Source organism: Eschrichtius robustus, chromosome 7, assembly GCF_028021215.1.
Source record: "Eschrichtius robustus isolate mEscRob2 chromosome 7, mEscRob2.pri, whole genome shotgun sequence".
In the NCBI taxonomy this organism is placed as follows: Eukaryota; Metazoa; Chordata; class Mammalia; order Artiodactyla; family Eschrichtiidae; genus Eschrichtius; species Eschrichtius robustus.
This window is the reverse complement of record NC_090830.1, coordinates 89,539,627-89,566,556: the sequence shown is the minus strand read 5'-3', so window position 1 is coordinate 89,566,556 and position 26,930 is coordinate 89,539,627. Positions and strand designations below refer to the sequence as shown.

The 26,930-nt window shown below is 40.2% G+C and overlaps 1 protein-coding gene across 6 annotated transcripts in view; it reads right to left on the bottom strand.

Annotated features, from left to right (window-relative positions):
* Window positions 1–5,291: 5,291 nt before the first annotated feature.
* SHLD2 (shieldin complex subunit 2) overlaps window positions 5,292–26,930 on the bottom strand; it is a 94,575-nt gene continuing 72,936 nt past the window's right edge. For 2 of the 6 annotated variants that reach the window (XM_068548017.1, XM_068548018.1), the window contains exons 7-10: window positions 25,320–25,526; window positions 11,860–12,088; window positions 8,360–8,475; window positions 5,292–5,639 (exon numbers count right to left, since the gene is read on the bottom strand). In XM_068548017.1, the coding sequence (XP_068404118.1) occupies window positions 5,440–5,639; window positions 8,360–8,475; window positions 11,860–12,088; window positions 25,320–25,526 (752 nt within the window). In that variant the 3' untranslated portion in view covers window positions 5,292–5,439. Of the gene's footprint in view, window positions 5,945–8,359; window positions 8,476–11,859; window positions 12,089–25,319; window positions 25,527–26,930 lie in introns of all 6 variants that reach the window. The other 4 variants (XM_068548019.1, XM_068548020.1, XM_068548022.1 and 1 more) reach the window with 4 other exon arrangements.

Genomic DNA, 26,930 nt, shown 5'->3' with positions numbered 1-26,930 from the left:
ACTTTCAAGCTGTGGGTCTGGCCAGGCTTGAGTTCTCATCCAGGCCTGCTCCATGTTTGTTCATTCTGAGCTCCAGCTGAAGGGGCAGCAGCTACCCAGGGAAAGCTCTTCTCATGGGGAAGGCAGAAGAAGGGCAAACACATTTCTACCCTCTGCTTGTGTTGTGTCACCTAATATCCCATTGGCTGAAGTAAGTCATTTGTCCAAGTTCAAAATCAAGGGGCAGGGAGGTAAACTACACCTTTTTGTGAGAGGAACTGCAAAGCACCATAGCAGTGGATACAGCTACAGGGGGGGTTAAGGATTGGGGTGATAACTCAGTGCACCATACTGATGTTCCATAGAAATGGGGAACGCCAGGCCCTGTGCTTGGCTGTGCAGGTGCAGTCCCTGAGGAGGAAACCTCCCTGCCTCGTAGCTGCTGCCAGGTCTCAAAGCCATTGCTGCCTATTTGGTATCCCATAGTGATGACTGGGTGGAATTTGCACAAATTCTTTGCTCAAATTACTGCAAGAGCCTTGAGCATCCTGCTGTCATAAATGTCACAGTCAAAGGGAGAAAAGGATGATTTTTTACCTTCTTTCCACTTTCTAGCTTCACCTGAGTGTCTCACATTTGGTAAACTCATCCTGGAACCCTGTTTCGTAAGTGTTGGGAAGCATAATTTCCAGACTTCCATTTCCAAAAAATGTAATAAGACCTTTAAAGGGGATGGGGAGGGGGCTGTGTGCCAACCCACACTCTGGGGCAAACCTGAGTCACAGGAACCTGCAGAGAAAGGAGGCTCTTGAAGAACCCACGTGAGTACTCTAGCTCATAACTGGTCATGTTAGAACCTCTCCTGCCCCTTAGGTGGCCTTCCCATACCCCCTCCCTGCCCCTGCGTGGATGATCAGAAATCCCTGTTAGCAAGTTGGGAAAGGAGGAGTGGGAGCACAAATTGGAGAAATAGGAAAACAGTGCTCCAAGCCGATCTTCTGCTGTGGCCGGCTATAGGCATGAGCCCAGGTCAGGGCAGGAGTGAGGGGGAGGCGTAAACTTTAAATGAAGTTGGAGATAACTAATGAGAACCTACTGTATAGCACAGGGAACTCTACTTAATGCTCTGTGGTGACCTAAATGGGAAGGAAATCCAAAAAAAGAGGGGATATATGTATATGTATAGCTGATTCACTTTGCTGTACAGTAGAAACGAACACAACATTGTAAAGCAACTATACACCAATAAAAATTTTAAAATAAAAATAAAAAGATAAATGAAGTTGGAGGTTTGGACCACTGCATGACTGGACATTTCAAGTGCTGAACATGACCTGTTTTCGCAAGTAGAAGTTATAGGAAAAATTTATTGTTACATAAGAGTGCTCAAAAAAGCCACGGGACTTGCCCTAGATTTTATCCAAATGGCAGGGAGAAGCTACCTGCCAAGCAGGTTTGAATGGATGACTGGGGAAAAAAAGGATCAAGTAGTTTGCTGATTACATTCTATAAGGCCGGCTCTTTCAACAAAATGGATATATTTCTTAATTGAATTTAATATGCCCTTATGAAGACAGATTGGAATATCTACTTATTATGGGGTTTTTTCCCCTAATTTTCAAGTATGGAATTATTTGCTCAGATCACTCTTCCCCTCTCAGTTTCAGAGGTGTGTTTCTCAGAGTGGAATGACTGTCAAGGTGGGGAGAAAGGCACTAGCTCTGAGGAACTGTGCTAGGCCATTGCACATCATCAGCTTGTTAAACTCCACAGCAGTCCAGGAGAAACTGCCCCGCACTTAGAAGTGAGGAAAGTGCACATCAGGGAGAAGATGCCATCCCTCAGGCCCCAGAACTAGGAAGTGGTGAAGCTGGAATTTGAATCAGACTCCAGATGTCTAAAAATGGTGTCGTTATCACATATAGCCAGAGAAACCTCAAAAAAGCGACGGTGTCGTGCCAAAACAGCCCCACAGCCTGGGATCCTTCAAAGGACTTTTAAGTGCCTATTGGATACAGCCGCTTCTGTTTGTGCACCTTTGGTTGCTAGTGAGGCTGTGCATTTCTCCACATTTCATCCTCCCTTTTCCCCCTCTTCCCTCCCTCCCTCCCTTCATTCTTTCCTCTTTCCTTTCTTTCACTCCTGTCTGTGTAAATTATCTGCTCATCTCCACTGATGAAGTATAATGCAGCAAGTGACCAGATTTGATTTCCATCTGCCCTTTGTTTTTGATAATATGTTTTTACCGGTTTGCTGATTGACAAATCTGATAGGACAAACGCAGGGAGTAGACGATAGGTGGGTGGCGCACCGGTGCAGACTGGATAGGGGGCTGGAGCTGGTGGCCTCCTTGTCAGGAGGGCTATGGGAACATGACTGACGGGCCAGGCCGGCCGCAAGCTGGTGGAGGGACCGGCGGCGTCCAGGGAATGTGGCCGGAGCAGAGCGCCACCCGGTCGGTGTCCTCGCACTCAAATCGGGACTGATGCGCAGCTACTGGAACAGCAAGAAAAGCGCCTGCCTCCCTCAATGTATCTCTAGCGCCCTCTACTGTTTAGCATCCTACTCACTGCGAAGGAGAGACGCTTAAGGGAATTCCGTCTGCAGAGGAAGGACGAATTTGGAGCTGATTCCGGAGGTGAAAAGCTGGAAAAAGGACCTCAGTTCTTGTCTTCTTTGAAGAATTTAGCAAAGAGACCAAGACTGTGAAAAAGATAAAAGCTTTTATTAGAAGCAAAATACGTGTGGAAGAGGCAATGTATGTGTGGGAAAAACAAAATACGTTTGGGGGAGCACGAGGTCGGGCTCAGAGTGAGTTGCGCGCAATAGGGGCAACTTAGGTTGCTTATATAGGGTCAGTTTTCCGGGTTTTGTTTTTGGCCAATCGTCTCCATATTTGGTCCTGGTGTGGGGCACATAGCTCAGCCAAGATGGATTCCAGCTGGCATCTTCTCCCTCTTGTCCTTCCCCTAAACTGAGGGCATTCTCTGAGCATGTGTCAGGCCAGGAAATCCACAAGAACGCCCCCAATCAGGGCCCACTGCTCCCGCTGGTATCCCATCTCAAAATGTCAGCAGATCAGCTGCAGCTGCTCAGTCTGGGGCCTATCTCCTACCTCAGAGCTGCGAGGCAACTGCTAACTGGTAAACCAGCCCTCCCAGAATCTTCCCTTGCGCCCGCTCCCAAAGACTACCTCCCCCTCTCCCACCAAAATAGCCACTAACCTGATTTTTTTAACCACTTTATACCCGTTAGAATGGCTAAAATGAAAATGATTGGCACCCCCAATTGTTGGCAAGGATGTAAAACAGGAGTCCTCATACATGACTGGTGTGTAAAACTGTGCAGTCTTGGAAACTGTGCACTGACAGTTTCTTATAGTTAAATATACACCTATCCCATAAACCAGCAATCTCAATAGGCATCTACCACACCCCCCCCAGCTTCAAAATGAAAACATACATCCACAGGAAGACTTGTAAAAAGATGCTTATAGCCAAACATCTATAGGTATTCATAACAGCCAAAAACTGAAAATGACCTTTCATAGGAAAATGGATAATGTAATATATTCGTAAAATTGGTGTATTCCTCGGCAATAAAAAGAATGAACTATTGAGTCTCATAAAAACTTGGGTTAATCTCAAAAATGTTGTGTGAAAAAAGCAAGTCACCAAGGAATATAAGCTATATGATTTCATTTATATGAAGTCCAAGAACAGGTCACACTAACCTATGGTAATTGAAATCAGAACAGTGGTTTCCTGTCATGAGTGGCAGGGGACTAACTGGAGGTGGAGATGAGAATAGTGATGGAAATGTTCTAAATCCTAATTGGGGTATTGGTTACATGAATGTATTTTTTTTTTCTATATTTGGGAAGTGATCTTTTTATTATTTTTTATTTTTTTTGGCCACACTGCACGGGTTGCGGGATCTTAGTTCCCTGACCAGGGATCGAACCCATGCCCCCTGCAGTGGAAGTGCAGAGTCTTAACCACTGGACTGCCAGGGAATTCCCAGTGAAGTGATCTTTTTCATATAGGGAATTTATATTCTTTAGAAGTTAGGGACATTTTCCTAGTAATTCCATCAAGTAAAAAAAATAAAGTAAATCTAGGATTTCCCACCCAGGGGAATCACTACACCATTTTGGTAAGATTCTTCCAGACAGTATGATCACAGTGCTGCATACATTATACTATACACATATGCAAATAAGGACAATTCCTTAGCTTTTCTAGTATCTGATTATGCAGACAATTTGCTGACCTGCTATCTAAGCTTATCTGAGCATGGAGTGAAGTGAATCAGAGATACCAGAATGGAGAGAGGAGTTACCATTTGGAGGGAGTTGTGGAGTGGAAGAGATCAGGCAGGAGCTTGATCTCCCATGACAAGAAACTGTCATATACTATATAAAAAGGTTTTGTTGGAAACTACAGACCCTTCTCCACAGAAAAAGGTACTTTTGTGTGTGTGCACTCTCATACAGTCATTTTTGTATATGGTTTTGGGGAGAATCACAAAACTCCTGAGGTTCATTTTTAGGGAAGCCAAGTTAAAAACAAAAAAAAGCCTGAATTAGAGAAAACAATTTCAATGAACCAAAAGAATTTTTTAAAACACACCTAAAAAAAAAAAAAAAAAAAAAACACACCTAGTAAAATAAACTTGTTCATTTTATCATGAATTTAGTTATGTTCAAGCAATATGATTAATCTAGTAATCCTCCAAACTTCCAGGTTAAGTACCGCTCCCTATTTCCTCATTGGTGACTACCCTTCTCTACGAGCTGCTGCTACAGTCGTAATGAGAGAACCAACTGCAAAGTGTCTGCTGGCAAGTAAATTCAGTGAGGCACTCAAATCCTAGAAATGAGCAATGTGACTCTCTGCCTCCCCTGATAAAGAGTTGAAACATGACCATGTTTCCTGCATTTTCAATGCCTCTTTATCGAAAGACATGCTCGTCTGGAACTTGTCTAAATGTAGGCTTATTATGAACTAATCCATAGTCGTGTATAGTTATAATCAAGGAAATCATGTCATGTCTATGGTTTATTAACGTAGGAGTAAGGAAAGCACTTAGAGTTTGTGACCATAGCAGAAAAGCAATTCCTGAGGAAATGCCTCAGGTCCGCGTCCTAGTACTTAGGAGAGTGCCTGGAATGGAGCAGGGACTAAATGGAGAGAGCCTTTAATCCTAATGAACTGCTGCATGTTGCCTTCATTGTTAGATCATTTTTCTAGAAGCAAAAAAGGGAAAGACCGAAAAACAAACAAAAAACCTCACAGAATTTTCTCAGGGAAAAAAAAGTTTTAATTAATACCGTTAACACAACTCTCTTTATAAAATATACTTATTTTAAAACCCCGAGCAAAAGCCCTGTCATTCATTTCAAAAGACAAATCATTTCAGTGCTCTTCCTTGAAGTGCCTGCAGTTTCTTCCTCTGGTCTTAGAGAAGGGCATGGGACCCGTGCTTCATGTCGTCAGGATACAAATCCAGGAGGGAGAAATCCTGTTGTAGTGGGTAGCTGTTTTCATCTAACACAAAGAGGCTCTGCACCTTCAGGACACAAGGTGCCCCACTGCCCGCCAGCAAGGCATGGAGCAGGTCTGCGGCGACCAGGTCGTAGGTGACGTCTGAGGGAGGGGCTGAGGAAGAGGAAGCATGAAGGGCTCTTAGCATCCCTTCCAGGGGTGTGGACATGCTCACATTGAAGGGTTCATTGTTTTCCTTGGTTTCTCAAGTCCCAAACCCACTGTAAATGTCTCTTTCTACCCCCTCTCTTTCTAGTCACAGGTTACTCTAGAATGATGAGGCACAATTCCTGCTGATCTGGAGAGAAGGCACAAGTAATGCACTGTTCAGACTGATGGTGTTTCCTATTATGGTACAGCCCCTGGCTTCTTCAAACAATCGAGGGAAGAACTGAGATTAATCTTTTCCTAAATTAAGCCTGAAACAAAAAGGGCATGTCCATATCAGAAAAGTACTCTTATATTTATCTAGTCTATAGCTCTTATCACAGTTACATATACACATATTTATTGTTTATATAACAGGACTCTAAGTTGGTTACTTAATATCAAATCTTGATAATATATAGAAATACTAAGATTCTAGGTGGATATGTCATTGTATTCTGCATTTGTCCTATATGCTTCCTCTCATTTTTTGAGGACATCCAATCAAGTCATTTAGCAAGTTGCTCAACACTAGACAGCCAAGGCATCACTGACTATGCTCAGACTCTACTGGTTCCCTAACCAACACCACCAGCCTTTCTTGGATTGAGTCTACAGACTCCTGGAGGGCCCATGACATATTCCTGGAGGTGTGAGAATTCTGTACAACTCTTAAAATTTTTGAATTTTCACTTTGATAAGCTAAAAAAAAAAAATCAAGGTTAGTGATAATCTGAATGATCTGATGAACACTTTATAACGGTGCCCACATCTTCACTTATGGATACAATTTAATTAATGCCAAGAAGGAGGACTTTAATTGTCTCAGGAATGGGCAAAACACAGGTCTATACTGTATATGAGAACGATGCTTCTCTGAGAAATAAAGACTAACTGCCACTGTGCAAAAAATGAAAAGACAAGACTGAAAATAAACAAAGAACAATGAGAAAAGGCATGAAAACAGTGGAAAGAATGAAAATTAATAAAGAAAGTGAATAAAAAAAAACAGAGAGACTTCCGATTAGGATGCAGAATACTGGGAAGAGTGTGGCTCCTACCCTAACAATTATTAGAAAAAGCTGAACAAACTACAGAATCACAATCTTCTTGGACCTATAAGTGAGCCAAGGTTGTACAGCTGCCAAGAAGACTGCAGTGTAAGGAGAGATAGGACAGGAGCACGGGTTTACCTGGGGCTGAGCTCAGAAAGAAGCCAGTCCACCAAACAAGCAAGAATGAAGAATGTGCTTAAAGTTTCAATGAACTGCTAAAAGCCAAGCGTAGACCAGCGTCAAAGACGAGGGGGCACGTGCTCTTCTTATCTTCACCAGGTACTCACAAGGCTGGATGCAGGTCAAGACATCAGAGAAAGCTTCCAGCTATGGTGAAGGCCTGGGAAAGGGGAGAAGCTGCCAGGAGGAAAAGCACAAAACACCACTCAGGACGTCTCCCTTAAGGAACAAAAGCTTTAAACTGCTGGAGGAAGACCTCAAGTCCTACTGCCCCAAGATACAGATGGTGAGGATGAAGATGGAGGAAAGGTGAAAGGAAAATCCCTCTATCCCTGGGGGAGGGGCAGAAAACCACCCTGGATCAAGACCATTAGCGGTGCCCTGCTGCTGAGAGAGGGGCAGGACCACACAAAGATACGCACCAAAGACACAAGGCAGAGCTTGGCTGACTTGGCAGGAGGGGCAGGGTCACTGAGAAAGCACCAGATCCAAGACCCAGACACACACAGCCTGTGTAAGACTAAGGCTGGACCAGAATCAAAGAGAATCACTCCTGCCCTTCCCTCCAGGCTGGGATGCACCAAATGACAACGAATAGAGCTTGTACAACCTGGGGAGGTACAAGAACATGAAGAGAAACTCTCTCTGAGGCCCAGGTACAGAGTGAAGGGTTAAAGCTGATTGGTGAAGCAGGAATAGTAGGGAAAACTCTCTGGAGAACCACTCCGTACCATGAGCATACATAATGCTAGATAACTGGAAGCCAGTGGTGACCAGAAGGTAACCAGAACAATAAAAAACTCAAATCCAACTCATGGTCTGACAAGATTAACTACTCTGCCCACCCCCGACCCCCAGTAAAGGTCTAGGAAAACAGGCATGCCCACTTCAGGTACAAATACTGTTTACCTCAGTCTGTATTGTTCTATATGCAATGTTCAGCATTCAAGCAAAAATGAAAGCCAGAAAAAATAACCCACTATTAACAGACAGAGCAATCAATTGAACCAGATTAACTCATCTGCTTAGAGAGTCTAAGACTAATGAGAAAAGGATGGAGTTTGAGCATCTGACAAATGGGTCATCTTCACTTTGTTGTTAGCCACTGACTAGACCTATCATCAGAGCTGAAGATCCTACATATCCGCACCACCGACACTGGACAATCTTTATATGTTTATATAGTGTCGCACATTCATTTACTTAACTATTATAAAACTAAGGTCCTGGTGTTGGACACCAGGTAGGTCCTTGTTGATTATCTATTTTATATATAGTAGTGTGTATAGTCTTGTGTTTCACTTCAGCTAAATTATCCTTCTGCTTATATACTGACAAAAAAACCCTCTTAATTTACAGTATAGTGTTCCTTCTGTTCCAGTATACTATCTACACTCCTGAAATGAATGGTTTCACCAAGGACAACCTCTTGATGGCGTGTTGATATCTTACCTATAACTCTGTTGAGCCAGTCAGGAGAAATGTTGAGAAGAATCTTCTCTATCAGCTTTGATCCTACATGGACGCAAACCTTATATATTCCATCAACTATGGTCATTAAAGCTGGCCTACAAAAGAGTAAACAGCACAGGACCCTCAAAAAGATTTTCAATTAAAGAAATGTTTAAATGCAATATAATTTCAAAAATCACTGGGTTTTTATGCAGGGTTAATTTTAATTCCTAAAACAACTCTAGGACGTCCTGAAACATCCCAGAAATACAAGAAGGGCTTTTTTTTTTTTAAAAAGAGTTTCAAGTGATAAATTAATAAATTTTATTTATTTCATTTTAAATTTTCAGATACTAATGTAAGAAGACATTATTTTACACTGCTGTGTAAATTATTTCTAGAAATAAAATAAAGATGATAATCATGTATTTCACAATCACAATTTCAAGTTATTTTTTTCCACTGGATTCTTTCTCATCAAAAACAAACTGTTTTGCATGTCAATAAACAAGGAACTAGGTAAATAGTTTTCAGTACCAATAGTATTCAGTACCATAATATTCCATATGCAATGGAATATTATGTGACTGTTAAAATGAACGAGGAAGATTTATAAGTGCTATTAGGAGAGGAATGCCATGATACACTCTAAGGAACAAACAATATGAACAAAATGATATGGATAATATTATTCTATCTATATACTTTTAAAGACAGGGATATACCTCTTTTAAAAATAAATTATTAAAAAATAAATTGAAATCCAGATACTACTTGTGGCAATGACTGGGTCTGTGAACATCAGTGGCGTCAAATAAGGAACATGGTTGTGTTCTGTAATGTAGTTGACGGCCAACCTTTTACAAACACAATGGTAGCAACCAAGTAACTTTTGGAAGAGGAAACAGAGGATTCACTGTCTTTAACAATGATGATTGGGCATTATCTTTAACTTTGCAAACTGGTCTTCCTGCTGGTACATATTGTGATGTTATTTCTGGAGATAAAATTGGTAATGATTGTACAGGAATTAAAATCTATGTTTCTGGTGATGGCAATGATAATTTTTCTATTAGTAACTCTGCTGATGACCCATTTATTGTGATTCATGCTGAATCTAAATTATAAAGCTTGAATTAAATACATATACCCAGAGCGGGGGGAAAATTAATAAACTGAGAACAGAATTTAGAAAGACTCACTAGTATAGGGGAATTTCGTGTAACAGCTAAAACATGACTACTGATTTTCCCTCTAAAAACTTACTTCCCCCTTTATCCACATGATGATTCTAGTTTCTTTCCTCTTTTACACTCCATACTCTTTCCCCAGGCTATCTCTCTTCCTCCATTCTTTATTTCAACAAATACATACTCGATATCTTGTACCATGCAGTGTGCTAAGCACTGGGTATACACTAGTGAATAAGACAGATCTGGTTCCTTCACTCAAGGAACTTAAGAGTTTAATAGGATAGAAAGACAGTAAGCTTTTCAACAATGGTGGCAAGATGATTCAATGGGGATAGAATAGTCTTTTCAACCAACTGTACTGGGACAACTGAATATCCACATGTAAAAGAATGAAGTTGGACCCCTTCCTTATACCACATACAGAAATTAACTGAAAATAGATCATGGACCTATACATAAGAGCTAAAGCTATAAAATTCTTAGAAGAAAATATAGGAGTAAACCTCCATGATCTTGGCTTAGGAATGATACTTTTCTTAGATATGATGTTTCTTTATGTTGCTTGAAAAGCAAAAGCAACAAAAAGAAAAACAGATAATAAAAAGTGTTGGCAAGGACATGGAGAAACTGCAACCCTCATACATTGCTGGTGAGACTGTAAAATTGTGCAGCAGCTTTGGAAAACAGTTTGGCAGTTCCTCAAAAGGAACAAAAAGTTACCATACAACCTAGCAACTCTACTCCTGAGTATACATCCAAGAGAAATGAAAACATGTCCACACAAAAATCTGTACATGAATGTTCGGAGCAGTATTATTCATAATAGCCAAAAAGTGGGGACAATCCAAATATCCATCAGTTGATGAATGGATAAATAAAATGTGGCATATCCATATTATGTGGCAATAAAAAAAAATGAAGTACTGATACATGCTACAATATGGATGAACCTTGAAACATGTTAAGAAAAAGTTAAGTCACAAAGGACTGCACACTGTATGATTATTTATATGAAATGTCCAAAATAAGCATACCTATAGAGCCAGAAATTCGACTAGTGGGTGCTATGAGTTGGTGGGAGAGGAGAATAAGTGACTGCTATGGGTATGGGGTTTTGGGGGAGGGGGAGATGAAAATGACCTAAAATTGATTGTGGTAACAGTTGCACAAGCCTGTGAATATATTAAAGCCATGGAATCATACATTTTAGATGGCTTAATTTGATGGGATGTGAATTATATCTCAGTAACGATGTTTTTTAGAAGACAGTATGCAAGTAAACGACTCCAGGTACACACACAGGGCACTCTAACAGAGAACAAAGGAGGTGACTAAGAAGGCCTCTCTGATGAAGGGCCACTGAACTAAGACACGACGGAGCCAGCCTCGTGGAGTCAGGCAGAGAAAAGAGCATGTGAGAAAGCCCTAAGGAGGAAAAAGTCAGAGTGTCTAAAGAACTGAAAGAAGGCCGGTACAGCTGCAGCCCTTTGAGCAAGGCAAGGAGTACAGCAGATGAGACCACAGAGGCAAGTGTGATGGGAAACTCCGGAAAGGTTTTAAAGGAAGGGAGTGGTCACTCTGTCAGCTGTGGAGAATGGACTTGGGGGAGGCGAAGGGAGGGGACCATGCATCTGAATCCAATTTTCTTTTCCAGACAAGCAACTTTCAAACTAAGAGCAAAGTTCATTTACTTATTTATAACAAACATAAATATATGTAAAGGGAAATAAGGCTTATGGACTAAGCTTCTGTAAATTTTCTTAAAGTATTCCATGATAACATGCTGCATATATTTGCATACGGCTTTTAGATATTGCAGTATTTAGAAATAGAAAAGAGAATAAAACACTGAGTGCTAGTCTGCTACCCTTAATTTCTAATATGAAGTTGGGGAAACTGAGATACAGAAAGGTTAAACACCTTACTAGCTTCCACAACTCAGAGGTTAGGTCATATAATTACTTTTAACCTTTAAATTCCAATAATATGTTAAGGTGAGGAAATGAGTTTCTTATGAGCCATTTAGAACTTGGTTAAAAATGTAAACCAAGTAAAAGTTTTCTTCAGTATAGCTGCTTAAAGACAATAAAATCTCCCAATTACTGCTTTTTAAAAATTCCTGTTATGATTACTGGCAATTTCTGCTTTCATAAATAGCTATTTATCACTCAGGAGGAAAAATTTATTCTCTTGGATTAGCTCTAGTTAGTTCTCATTAGAAAGAGTTGATATATGTAATTTTTTGGTCACTTCCAGTCCTATAATATTAAACATTTTCCATCCCGCTGGCTTGCTTAGTTGCCTTACCTATAGTATTTTTTCTTCATGGTAAATGGCAAGCAGCTAAAACATTGTTTGTAGATCTTGTTCTCATCTGTTTCTAGTTCCAATCCACATTTTGCACAGCCAGTATATATAATATTGGGAAGAGAAGAAAAAATAATCTTCAGAGAACTGTGAGCATTTAGAGCTATCTTCAGAGATGCTGTAACGGGAAACACTAGCTCTAAAATCTGGGCTTTGATTAGAATCACTCCTGTAAAAGACAAACAGAAAGAAATATCACAAATTAGGAGGCCAAAACCATAACTTTAATTTACAAACATGGTTAACTATACAGTTGATTCACAGTTACTTATAGTAAAGGATACACGGAGGTCTTGTTCTTGGTCTTCTCTACTCTTTTCCTAGACATTCTCACTCACGGAGGACTTCCGTATTTACTATAGAGTGTAAGGGGTGATCTGCCTGCAACTTAAAGATTTATTTGGCTAATTTGGCTGAAAAGGTGGATGTTTTCTTCCTCCCTGTCCTCTGGAATCATGAAAAATCAGTTTAATCTTTTTTAGGAGAAATCCCTTTAAACACTTGAAACTAACTAACATGCCATCTCTTCTTCCTTTTTAATTAATCATCATCAAAAGTCAAATAGGAGGTCAGTAATTCTTCTATTCTCTACTTTGCCCAAAAATAATACACCACTAGCTTACCATCTTTTTAAACTTTTTTTTCAATTTCCCACCCATCATCATCCACACACTGGGTGTTGGTTACATAGCCATGTGAGCCCTGAGGGTCCTCATGTACTAAATGTTTTCTGTGTGACTCACCAGGCACCTCAAGCATGTTCATTCACTACTCACTGGCTCATGCACTCACTCATTCAACAAATACTGAGTATCTCTTATCTGCCAGACATTCTTTTTTTCTAATTTATCTTTGCTTTATTGTATACTAGTGAGATTGATGAGTTTATCTGAGCAACCTTCTCTTTTCCTCTCCATGTTCAGTTTAAAGCCTTTTTTAAGGCTTTGAATTTGCTCCTCTTCATCCTTTTAGCACACTCCGGGTCAAGAACTCATCATTCAGTGTCCTGTTCCCTTTCCTGGTAATCTCTGCAGGGGTCTCATTAATGGCGACTTTCCTATTCCTAAGCCCTTCAGTTGCTTCAGTCTTTTAGTGCCTGAAGGTTGTTTCATCATCTCTTCCAATCATGTCATATATCTCTACACAAATTACAAGGGTGTGTAGCGGTCAGCATACCTAATAAACTATAGCAGACTCTTCATCACGCCTTTCCATAGACATGATGAATCACTAAGAAATTATTTAATGAAATAACTCAGTAATTTTATTTTTATTAAAGCATAGCTCACCCATGTTTTTTGTTTTTTTAATATTTATTTATTTATTTATGTGGCTGCGTTGGGTCTTAGTTGCGGCACGCGGGATCTTCGTTGTGGCATGCAGGGTCTTTCGTTGCGGTGCATGGGCTCTTCGTTGCAGCACGTGGGCTTCTCTCTAGTTGTGGCGCGCAGGATCCAGAGTGTGCAGGCTCAGTACTTGTGGTGCGTGGGCTTAGTTGCCCCACGGCATGTGGGATCTTAGTTCCCTGACCAGGGATCGAACCCTCGTCCTCTGCATTGGAAGGCGGATTCTTAATCACTGGACCACCAGGGAAGTCCCAATAATTTTAGAAGAATGTTAATATAATTGCTAACATTTTGTAAATTTACACAACTCTTGAATTAAAAGTTCATGATGAATGTGGATACCGCTTTCAAGGGGTTCACGGCCTGCTGGGCACTGATATTCTGCTGATGACAGGATACTTCCTTCCTTCCTCCCCTCCTCCCTTCCCTCCTTCCTCCCCTCCTCCCTTCCTTCCTTTTTTTTTTATTTTTGGCTGCACCACGCAGCTTGAGGGATCTTAGTTCCCGACCAGGAATTGAACCCAGGCCACTGCAGTGAAAGCGTGGTCCTAACCACTGGACCGCCAGAGAATTCCCAGAATCTTCATTTCTTTACAAGGAGGCAGGCACAGCCTCAACCCCTCTGGCTTTTACTAAGGAAGCAGACCCTCTTGGGAAATTCCCCCTGTTAATCTCCCTTTCTTCTGCCTTTTATTTAACTATGAAATAGGTTAGAAAAACATTGCTTGTATTTCCACATGCTCTCCCCATGTCTGTCTTAAAAACACATGAACAATGATAAAAACTATGAATTCCACCCTCATAGCTAAACATCAAGAGACTGAAAATAGCTAAAAGGGCCTCTGTGAACACAGGATACTGCTACCAAACACAAGTTTGGGTGCCCAGTGCATACTGAGGCTAAAAAACCTGAAATGTTAGAGTTTGGAGCAGAGAAAGGTTTACTGCAGGGCCAAGCAAGGAGAATGAGCAGCTCACGCTCAAAAAATCCAAACTCCCTGATGGTTTTCAGGGAGAAGTGTTTTTGTTTTTGTTTTATTGAAATATAGTTGATTTAAAGTGTGCCAATCTCTGCTCTACAGCCTCTACAGGCTTCCCTGGTGGCACAGTGGTTAAGAATCCGCCTGCCAATGCAGGGGACATGGGTTCGAGCCCTGTTCCGGGAAGATCCCACATGCCATGGAGCAACTAAGCCCGTGCGCCACAACTACTGAGCCTGTGCTCTAGAGCCCAGGAGCCACAACTACCAAAGCCCACACGCCTAGAGCCCATGCTCCGCAACAAGAAGCCACGATGATGAGAAGCCTGCGCACTGCAGCGAAAAGTAGCCCCTGCTCGCTGCAACTAGAGAAAGCCCGCGCGCACCAACGCAGACCCAGTGCAGCCAAAAATAAATAAATAAAAAATGTGTACCTGGAGTCGTTTACTTGCATACTGTCTTTTCCATATGGTTTATCACAGGATATTAAATATAGTTACCTATGCTATGCGTTAGGAACTTGTTTAGGGAGAAGTTTTGCTGCGCAAAATTCGGGATGAGGGCTGCAGGGTGTGACTTTCTTCTGATTGGCTAACGGTGAGGTAACAGGGCGGTGTTCCAGGATTGTCAATCATCAGACTTCTGATTTCAACCAGTCTGGGGTCTCAGCATGTAGTTAACCATCTTCCACCAGTGTGGGGGCCTTAGTTCCTGCAGAAGAACTCAAAAATTCTGTTATGTATATTACTTGAGCAGGAACCAGGATCCTGCTTTAATAGTTGCACTATGATTTCTTGACTGCTCCTTCTTTGTTTCTGCATTCCCTTACTTCCCTGGTTAGTCACTGTTGGAATCTACTCTTTGGTATTCAGGAAAGTCTAGAAGGCTGAAGCCTTTATCCTGCAAATAAGAAACTGGGGACACAGAAAGTTTTTTGTACCTGGGAAGGCCCCGCAGGGTCCTGCTCAGTTTCACAACCAGGGACTGACTATAACAGCACGAAGTTTTTGCATGGTTTCCCACTGGGGAGTACATCTCCAGGGTTTGCAAGAATAGTCCCAATTCCCAGCCTCATCCCCCAAATTGGTGAGTTTATATACTTAGTACCATTAATCATCAAAACTGTGGCCACCTAATTTGTTGTTGTCCGTAATATTGTTTATTTTTATTTTAAAATCTAATTCTAGGTCTCCAATCCCAGCAAGTAGCTGTTTTATGTAAAAGGTAGATAACAGAGGAGACTTCTCTGTGACACCAAATTAAATGTAGCCCCTCTGCTGCCTATGGCATTCTTCTTGCAGTGACCAGCTCCACAAGCCTGTGGGGCTTTGGGGGTGGGGGGCGGGGACAGGAAGGACATATAAATATGAAACTGGGTTAGAAATTTACATGGCACTACAACACTACCCAAGATTTCACCAACTAGTATAAATCTAGAGTTTCTATAGCCACTTACTTCCATTTTTGAAAGTTGTATCAAAATTTTGTTTGATATAAAAATTTGTAAATTTTCTATCATCTGTGTTTATTTTCCAGAAGTATTATTAATTTAACTTAACTGTTAGTATTGAAACAGAGCAGGACCCTGTGGGGCTCTCCCAGGTACAAATCCTTTCTGTGTCCTCATTTCTTGTTTGTAGGAAATAGGCTTCATTCAGCCTCCGTGATCTTCCCTGAGTTCCGAAGAGCAGATTCAAACAGTTGCTAATCAACAAAGGGAGGAGACGCAGAAACAAGGGAGGAGAAGTCAAGAAACAATAGTACAGCAGTGGGGCAGGGTCCTGGTTCCTTCTCATGGAATATACATAACAGTATCTTTGAGCTCTTCTGCAGGAACTAAGGCCCCAACCCAAGTGGAGGATGGTAACTTCAGGCTGAGCACACAGATTCCAAGAGCACCACCCTGCATCTCTCACCCCAAATACTGCCCATAAGACTTCTCCCTGAAAACCACCAGGGAGTTGGGATTTTTTGAACATGAGCTGCCCATTCTCCTTGCTTGGCCCTGCAATAAACCTTTCTCTGCTCCAGACTCTGACATTTTGGTTTGTTTGGCCTCACTGTGCATCCGGCACACGAACTTGCGTTTGATCACAGTATCAATAAATGTTTCCATGTAGAAGTGGGTATATGGAGTTCTTCTCTGAGAATAAATCTCTGTATTCAATTAAAAGGTGGATATTTTGAAAGGTGTTGTTGTTTTTGTTTTCTACTTGCATTCTCCTTAGCTTAGTTTTATAATGTAATAATGCTAACCTATAATCACATCTTGGAAAATATTCAAACACACATACCTGAATTAACACAACTTGTAAAATTTTAACCTGGCATTTGGCCAAGGTAGAGTAAGCGACTGGATTTATGCTCCTACCTTGTGATATAATAAAAAGTAAATATTCAGTCTTTGTCCTTAGTTCCTAGCACACAGCTCCAAAAACTCTTGGAAATCTCCCGGAGTGATAAGAGTATCTTTCTTTGCTAATGAGATGACTGGTGACTGGGGCGCATAGGTAGCTTCAGGATGGGGGCTGGTCACCAAAAGAACCAAGGCAGATTAGATGGTTAGAACTTTCAGCCCTACCCACTGACCTCTGCAGAGGGGAAAGGGGCTGGAGATTGAGCTAATCACCAATGGGCAATGATTTCATCAATAACGCCTACACGATGAGACCTTGATTAAAAACCTTAAACAGGGTTCAAGGAGCCTCTGGATTGATGAACACACTGAGATGCTGGGAGGTTGGTGCACCTGGAGAGGGCATGGACGCTCCACGCCCCTTCCCCCATACCTTGCCCTATGTATCTCTTCCATTTGGCTGTTCCTGAGTTGTATCCTTTATAATAAACTGGTATGTAAATAAAGAGAGTTCCTGAGTTCTGTGAGCAGTTCTAGCAAATTACTGAGCCTGAAAGTGGGGAGGGCTGTGGGAACTCCCAACTTTGTAGCCAAGTCAGACAGAAGGGTACCCGGGGTACCTAATACTTGAGACTGGCATCTGAGGTGAGGACAGTCCTGTGGGACTGAGCTCTTAAACCTGTGGAGTCTGATACTAACTCCAAGCAGGTAGCATCAATATTGAACTGTAGGACACCGAGTTGGTGTTCAGAGTTACAGAAATGGCTATTGGTGTGAAAAAAACAAAAACAAAAAAACAAACAAAAAAAACCCATACATTTGATGTCAGAAGTGTTGTGTATAAAAATAGTTCAGACACTTGAAACAACTAAAAACCAAACAAAATGTATGACACAACAATTCTCAAGACATCAGATATCAGACAACAAAGGACAGTGATCCCTAACAGATGAGAAGCAAAAGATGTAAGCCTGGTGACTGCCCCAGCTTACAAAGAGAGTTTCCTGGCTGTGGTGAAGGAAAGGGTACCCAGGCAGAGACTGGTGGTTTCCCTGAGTTGAGAGGAGACAGAGCTTTGAGTCTGGAAGGCTAGTATGGCTAGAGTTCTCAGGGCAGAGCACTAGATAGATGAGAGCTGCAAAGAGAGAGAACTCTGGAGAAGTGCAGAGGGAGAACTCTGGAGAAATGCAGAGGGTCCACCCCTTGGAGAATTCAACTGAGTATTGACCAATATATGTGACCAGAGGCCAAGGAAAGAACCATGGAAAAGGATTACTGGGAACAATCACTGAAGCTTGCACAGAGCTGGGAGTAGTGTATCTTCCCACCAGCTAGAGTGGAAAATCTTGTAATCCATAGTGCACTGGATAGAGAACTTAGAAGCTGTACTTGGAGGAAAATTTATGGCACTAAATTCCTACATTGGAAAAAAAAAAGTCTCATATCAACGACCTCAATTTCCACCTTAAGAAAGGTAAAAAAGTGAAACCCAAGAAAGCAGAAGAAAGGAAAAATAAAGATCAGACAAGAAATCAATGGAATAGAAAATAGAAAAACAGAGAAAATTAATGAATATAAAAGGTAGTTATTTGAGAAGATTAATAAAATTGGTAAAACTCTAGCGAAAATGATCAGTAAAAAAAAAGAGAGAGGACACAAATTAGCAATATCAGGTAATACTGTTATGAGTCCAAGCTTGCTCTGTTCACCACCAGACAGGCCAATGAATCGGAGACCAGGAGTTGAGTCAAGGAATACGACTTTATTTGGAAAGCCGGCAGACCGAGAAGATGGCAGAATAGTGTCTCTGAAAAACCATCTTTTCTGGGTCTGGATGCCAGTTTCTTTTATACAATCAGAGAGGGAGAGGCGGTGAGGAAGTAAAGTAAAAGGGCCATCAGTCTTGCAAAACATCTCCTGGAATGACCAAGCCTTGGTGAGGGGATGTGTTAGTTTCTTCTTTCTTGCAGCCATTCACAGGTGGGCAGGGTTCCCTGAGGCAGGCCATTATGTATGATTATAATAACAAAAGCAACGAAAAGCAAAGGTTAAAGTCAAACAGGTCCAACGTTGAGTCCGATTTACCTCTTCCCTGTTACAAATATTACTATAGAGTCTACATATATCAAAAAGGATGATAAGAGAATATCATAACTTTATGCCAATAAATTGTTGTTGCTGTTGTTGTGCCAACAACCTAGATGAAATGAACAGATTTCTTGAAAGATACAAACTACCAAAGCTCACTCAAGAAGAAACAGATAACCAAAATAGCCCTATATCTATTAAGTAAATTTAATTTGTAGTTAAACCTTCCAATAAAGAAAACTTCAGGCCCAGATGGCTTCCCTGAGTTCTACCAAACACGTACAGAAGAAATCAATCTAATTCTAAACAAACTCTTCCAGAAAACTGAAGAGGAAAAACTACATACCAACTCATTCTAAGGGCATTGCTCTAACACCAAAACCGGAAAAAGATATGTAACAGGGAAGAACTAAATGGGACTCCATGTTGGATCTGTTTCTTTGACTTTAACCTTTGCTTTCCGTTGCTTTTGTTATTATAATCATATATAATGGCCTGACTCAGGGAACCCTGCCCACCTGTGAATGGCTGCCAGAAAGAAGAAATTAACACATCCCCTCACTGAGGCTGGCCATTCCAGGAGATGTTTTGCCAGACTGATGGACCTTTTTACTTTACTTCCTCGCCACCTCTCCCTCTCTATTTTGCCTTTTTACTTTACTTCCCTCGCTGACTCTATGAAAGAAACTGGCATCCAGACCCCGATAAGATGGTCTTTTGGGGACCCTAGTCCACCATCTTCTCGGTCTGCTGGCTTTCCAAATAAAGTCATATTCCTTGCCTCAACACCTCATCTCCCAATTTACTGGCCTGTCACGCGGTGAGCAAAGTGAGCTTGGACTCGGTAACAGTTACTACAAGAAAAGAAAACTGCAGACAACACAGACATAAAAATTCTTATTAACAGATGTTAGTGAGAATTCCCTGGCAGTCCAGCGGTTAGGTCTCCGTGCTTCCACTGCCAAGGGCCCAGGTTCTATCCCTGGTCAGGGAACTAAGATCTCACAAGCCGTGCATGGCGTGGCCAAAAAACCAAAAAACCCAGAAATGCAAAGTTGGTTTAATATGCAAAAATCAATCAATGTAATTAATTATATTAAAAGATTGGAAAAAAACTATGATCATCTCAATCGATGGCGAAAAAATCATTTGAAAAATTCTAACATCCATTTCTGATTTAAAAAAAATTTTTTTTCAGGACTTCCCTGGTGGCACAGTGGTTAAGAAGCCTCCTGCCAATGCAGGGGACACGAGTTCAAGCCCTGGTCCGAGAAGATCCCACATGCCGCGTACACCACAACTACTGAGCCCACGTGCCACAACTACTGAAGCCCGTGTGCCTAGAGTCCGTGCTCTGCAACAAGAGAAGCCACCGCAATGAGAAGCCCGTGCACTGCAACGAAGAGTAGCCCCTGCTCGCCACAACTAGAGAAAGCCTGCACACAGCAACGAAGACCCAACACAGCCAAAAATAAATAAATTTTAAAAAAAAATTAAAAAACAATTTTTTTTCAGAAAACTAGGAATAAAAGGGAACTTCATCAACCTGATAAAGGCATCTATGAAAAACATACAGCCAATATCATACTTAATAATGAAAGAATAAATGCTTTCTCCCTAAGATCAGAAACAAGGTAAAAATGCTTGCTCTTACAACTTTTTTTCAATATTGTATTAGAGGAGCTATCAAGTGTAACGAGGAAAGAAAAATAAATAAAAGGCATCCAGACTGGAAAGAAAGAAGTAAAACTGTCTTAACACAAGTAAAATGACCATCTATGTAGAAAATCCAAATCCACCAAAGAGTTGCTATTGAGTTTAGTGGGTGTAGCAAAGTTACAAAATACAAGGTCAATATACGAAAATCAACTGTATTTCTACATATTACCAATAAACAATTAAAACTGAAATTCTTAAAAATACCATTTATAATAGCATAAAAATAGAAACTAGGGGTATGTCTGACAAACAATGTGAAAGTCCTATACTCTGAAAACTATAAAACACAGCTAAGGAATTAAAGAAGATCTAAACAAATGGAGAGATACATCTTGTTCATGGATTGGCAAACTCAGTGTTAAGATGCTTCAGTTCTTCCCCAAATTAATCTATAGCTTCAACACAATCCCAATCAAAATCCCAGTAGGCTTTTTTTGTAGAAATTGACAAACTGATTCTAAAATCCACATGGAAATGCAAAGGTTATAGAACAGCCAAAACAACTTTGAAAAGAACAAAGTTGGAAGGCTAACAATATCTGACTTCAAGACTTATCAGTATAAAACTTAAGTAATCAAAATAGTGTGCTATTGGTGGAAAGATAGACAAATAGATCAATAAAACAGAAGGAAGTCCAGAAATAGAACATACATGTGGACAACTGATTTTGACAAAGGTGCAAAGGCAATTCAATGGAATAATCTTTCCAACAACTAGTGCTTGAACAACTGGATAGTCATACAGCAAAAAACAAACAAAAAAACCCCAACTTCAAGCCATACCTCACGTTACATACAAAATTAACTCAAAATAGATCATAAACCCAAATTTAAAACCTAAAACTCTAAAACTTTTAGAATAACATGTAGGAGATAAATTTTTGTGACATTGGGTTAGGCAAAGATTTCCTAGAAATGACACCAAAAGCACAATTCATACAAGAATAAATGGATAAACTGGACTTCATTAAAATTTAAAACTTGTGCTCTTCAAAAGACCTGGGTAAAATAATGAAAAGACAAGTAAAAGACTACAACAAAGGCAAGCAAAAGACAAGCAACATTTTTGCAAAGCTTATAGTTGATAAAGAATTTTTACCCAGGGAGTTCCCTGGTGGCCTAGTGGTTAGGATTCTGGGCTTTCACTGCCGTGACCCATGTTCAGTCCCTGGTCTGGGAACTGAGATCCTGCAAACTGCACAGCACAGCCAAAAAAAAAAAAAGAAAGAGAAATAATTTTTACCCAGAACATAAAGAACTCTCAAAATTCAATAAAACAATCAAGTCAATTTTTTTAGGTAGGCAAAAGATTTCAATCGACACTTCATCAAAGAAGATATATAGTTGGCAATAAAGTACATAAAAGATGTTCAACACCATCCATCAGTCAATAAGGAAATGCAAACTAAAACCACAATGACCCATTACTACACACCTATTAGAATGAACAAAATTAAAAAGAATGTCCATACCAAGTGTTGAGGTAGGTGTGGAAAAAACAGAACTCTCATACACTGCTGGTGGAAATGTAAAATGGTACAACTACTTTGGAAAACAGTTAGGCAGTTTCTTTATTTTTATTTTTTGGCAGTTTCTTTAAAAGTTAAACATATGCCTACCATATAATCCAGCTATTGACTCAGTTCCTAGGTATTTACTCATGAAAAAAGAAAGACTATGTAATGCCTTATATTTGAATGTTTATAGAAGCTTTACTTATAATAGCCAAGAACTGGAAACAATCCAGATGTCCATCCACAGCTGAACAGATAAACAAATCACAGTATATTCATATAATATGTACTACTGATACACACAACCACATAGACACATCTCAAAGAATTTGCTAAGTTAAAGACGCCAAACAAAACAATGTACGTACTGCATGAGTCCATGTAAATAAAACCATAGAGAATTCAAAGTAATCTCTACTGACAGAAAGCAGATTGATTGCCTGGAAGAATCGGGGGCAGGGATGAGGAGTCAGAAGAGACTACAGAGAGACAGCTGATGGTTTCATGACTGTGGTGACGGTTGCATGGGTTTCATGTCAAAACTCACCAATGTGAATGTGCATGCTTTAAAAAAGGGTAATTTCCTGTGTGAAAATTACATCCCAAAAACCCTGCTAGGGCTTCTCTGGTGGCGCAGTGGTTGAGAATCTGCCTGCCAATGCAGGGGACATGGGTTCGAGCCCTGGTCTGGGAAGATCCCACATGCCGCGGAGCAACTAGGCCCGTGAGCCACAACTACTGAGCCTGCGCATCTGGAGCCTGTGCTCCGCAGCAAGAGAGGCCACGATAGTGAGAGGCCCGCGCACCGCGATGAAGAGTGGCCCCCGCTCGCCACAACTAGAGAAAGCCCTCGCACAGAAACGAAGACCCAACACAGCCAAAAATAAATAAATAAATAAATAAAATTTAAGAATGGGCATTCCAATTTAAAAAAAAAAAAAATTTTTTTTTTTAAGCTGACACTCTGAATCACATTCGAAAAGCACTAACTCTGGACTTTCCTGGTGACACAGTGGTTCCTGCCTGCCAATGCAGGGGACACGGGTTCAAGCCCTGGTCCGGGAAGATTCCACATGCCGCGGACCAACTAAGCACGTGTGCCACAACTACTGAGCCTGCGCTCTAGAGCCTGTGAGCCACAACTACTGAAGCCCACGTGCCTAAAGCCCGTGCTTCACAAGAGAAGCCACCACAATGAGAAGACCGCTCACCGCAACAAAGAGTAGACCCCGCTCTCCACAACTAGAGAAAAGCCCACGCACAGCGACGAAGACCCAATGCAGCCAAAATATAAATAAATAATTAATTTTTAAAAAAAAAAGAAAACCACTAACTCTGAAGTATCCTATTAACTGCATATGACACAACTCTTACATTTCTGTGGATGAACCAAAAGTGGGCATAGCATGCTAGTAAAACAGCCCAAGAAATATAGTTGAGAATCTTAGCATGTGATCTCTTAGGAGCTTCAACTTATTTTATTTGGGACCAGATTCTTTTCACTAGAAAAACTGTTAAAATAATCTTAGTCCACTTAAAACACATTTAGCATTTAACATAATCTAAAACCATCTATAAGAATTCAGAAAATTATTTATGCAGACTGGAGAATAAAGTTAAAATTCAGTATCAAGATCCAAAGTTCCTGAGTTATTCTCAATAACTCAACCTATAAAAGCACCAAATATAGTAATCTTACACAAATTCTGAGGAAAATTTTTGACCAAATTTTTCTTCTTCATTAAAAAACTTAAATTATCTAACAATAAACCTGCAGAAACATCTCATTTTTTTCAACCCTTACTTGCCCTCTGAATACATTTGCTATGGACTTCCCTGGTGGCGCCGTGGTTGGGAATCCGCCTGCCAGTGCAAGGGACACGGGTTCGAGCCCTGGTCTGGTAAGATCCCACATGCTGTGGAGCAACTGGGCCCGTGCGCCCTAACTACTGAGCCTGCACTTTACAGCCCGCAAGCCACGAATGCTAAGCCCACGCGCCACAACTACTGAAGCCCGCGCACCTAGAGCCCATGCTCCGCAACAAGAGAAGCCACAGCAATGAGAAGCCCGCACACCGCATCAAAGAGTAACCTCCGCTTGCCTTGACAACAGAAAAGCCCGCACGCAGCAACGAAGACCCAACGCAGCCAAAAATAAATAAATAAATAAATATTTAAAAATAAATAAATACATTTGCTATAGTAGCTGCTGGAAAACTTTCTATTAGTTTCCAAAACTGATAATCACTGACATTTACTCATTACTGGCACTTAGCAACCTTAACTATAGCTTTAAATGCTGTTTAATTTGTTATACCTTCAACCAGGAGTTAGCATCTTTTTAGCATCATTTCTGTAGTTAGGAATGCAATTTAGTGAAAAGTATTTCCCACTAAAATTGTAGCAGTTTATCTAGTTATTTTCACTATTTTACTCTCTCTTCACTCCAAAGTGTATAGCATTTTGAACCTAAAACATACTCCTTTTACTACTGCACTCAAAATAAATTAATTATATTTAGTTCATGGAAATTGTGTGAGTGTGTGTATAAAATTCATCAGGCATTCTTCCATGTAGTATGCTTCTGAGAATGAAATTTATACACACACTCACACTCACACACACATATTTGAGTTCAGGAAGTATGTTATTACATTATACAAAGCAGTAAGTAAATTCCGTAAATTCTGTATCAATGTTAACTTTTAACACTCATGTATAGATGATAGCTTAGTAACTTGATAAAATGTTTATCTCAACAGTGATTCTGGCTACAGTCATTTTTCTATTTCTGGCTTATTAAATGATAAGCTGCTTTTAACTACATGCAAAAAATATTTTTAGGTAATCCCTAATAATTACAAATTAACCTCAAAGGATTGTAGGCAAAATGTTAGGCAGATGTCAGTATCTGTTTCAGCTACTTACAGAGATCTATATTTCACTTTTATATTCAATTACACATTTTCCCCACAAATGGCAGCTTCTTTGCTTATCTTAAAACTAGAGGACTTCCCTGGTGACGCAGTGGTTAAGAATCCTCCTGCCAATGCAGGGGACATGGGTTCAAGCCCTGGTCCAGGAAGATCCCACATGCTGCGGAGCAACTAAGCCCATGCGCCACAACTACTGCGCCTGCGCTCCAGATCCCACGAGCCACAACTACTGAGCCCGTGTGCCACAATTACTGAATCTCACATGCCTAGAGCCCGTGCTCCACAACAAGAGAAGCCACCGCAATGAGAAGCCCGAGCACCACAACGAAGAGCAGCCCCCGCTCGCTGCAACTAGAGAAAGCCCGAGCGCAGCAATGAATACCCAACGCAGCCAAAAATTAATAAATAAATAAATTTATTTAAAAAAAAAAAACTAGCAATGTCATATAAATAAAGGTCTTACCTGAATGCTTATCCTCTAGGTGTGTCGCTAAATCTGACATCTTCACAAAGGAGGGTGTGTTTTTTTGAAATTTTGCTTTAAATGTAATTGCCCTTATATCATCATCAAACAGGCACTCACAAGATGACCATGGTGTCGTATGCAATTCTAGGTTCTCTAGGATGCAATTGCGCTGAACAAAAAGATATTTAAATTCCCAAATATAATCTTAAACAAAACAAAAACAAAAAGTTACCAAAAAGGAAATTATCTAGGCTTAAAATCAGATTAAATAGATTGACCTGATTAAATCAGTTAAATACAACTTTCATCACATTAAGGAATTTGGATATAAAGAGGCAAAATATGAATGTTGTATTAAGGCAATAAGATAAGAACGCTAGAGATAATTTTAACAAAAATTTTTCTGAAGATTACTTGGTCTCCTAAACAGTCATAATTTATCATAACCAACTGCTTTTCAAAGTAGCAAACTCGCATTTTGATATCTGCAGAAAAGATATTTTAAAATAATGGCATAGAAATGGACGTCTGCCATAATCAATATTACTCATTGATTTTTCAACACCTTAGTTTTCTTTTATATTTATTCATTTATTTATTTAGTTGCGCTGGGTCTTAGTTGAGGCAGGTGGGCTTCTTTAGTTGTGGCTCTCGGGCTCCTTAGTTGTGGCATATGGTGGGCTCCTTAGTTGCAGATTGAGAGCTCTTTAGTTGGGGCATACGAACTGTTAGTTGCGGCATGCATGTGGGATCTAGTTCCCTGACCAGGGATAGAACCTGGGCCCACTGCATTGGGAGTGCAGAGTCTTAACCACTGTGCCACCAGGGAAGTCCCCTTAGTTTTCTTATTTAGCTAATTTTTCCACAACAAAAATAAAAGCATTTAGACTCAGTTGCTCCTATTTTTAATTCCCTTAGTAATAATTCTGAACCACAGTAGCACAGACCTTCTTGCCAAATAATCGGACTACATATTAATAGATTCAACTTTAAAACTATATCAAAACAAAAAGAGGTCTCTTAGCACTAAGTTTTCTAATGACAGTTGTCTTTTTAGTTTCCCACATACTGCAGGCCATAAATCTAATTCACACACCCTACCAGCTTCCTCATTTTCTTTCATTGGACAGCTTTTTTTTTGTGGACAGTCTTAAAACAAGTCAGTACAGCTGTATAGACAGAGCATCATTAGAAAGAACTAAAGCATATATATTCCAGGCTGTTGCTTAAAACCAATCATTATTTTAAAATAGCTTTCTTGCCTTATTATAAAATACATGCTTAGAAATCACAGATAAGCAAAGAAATAAATGGCAGCTATAATCAACACCTCAAAATAAACACAGTTAATATTTTAGTGGCCATCTAGTTGTTCTCAATTTGTTTTTTACTTATGTCAAATATATTTTTACATGTCATTAAGTATTATTCTACATTTATTTTAAAATACTGCGTAATATGTCATTGCACAGATATACCAAAATCTTAAAAATTATTAGAGTAATCCTCTCTTTTGGGGCATGTTTCTTATTTTTCACTATTATAAATAGTACTGTGATAAAATATTTTTAGCTACATCTTTATGCACAACCGTGATAAATTCCTATT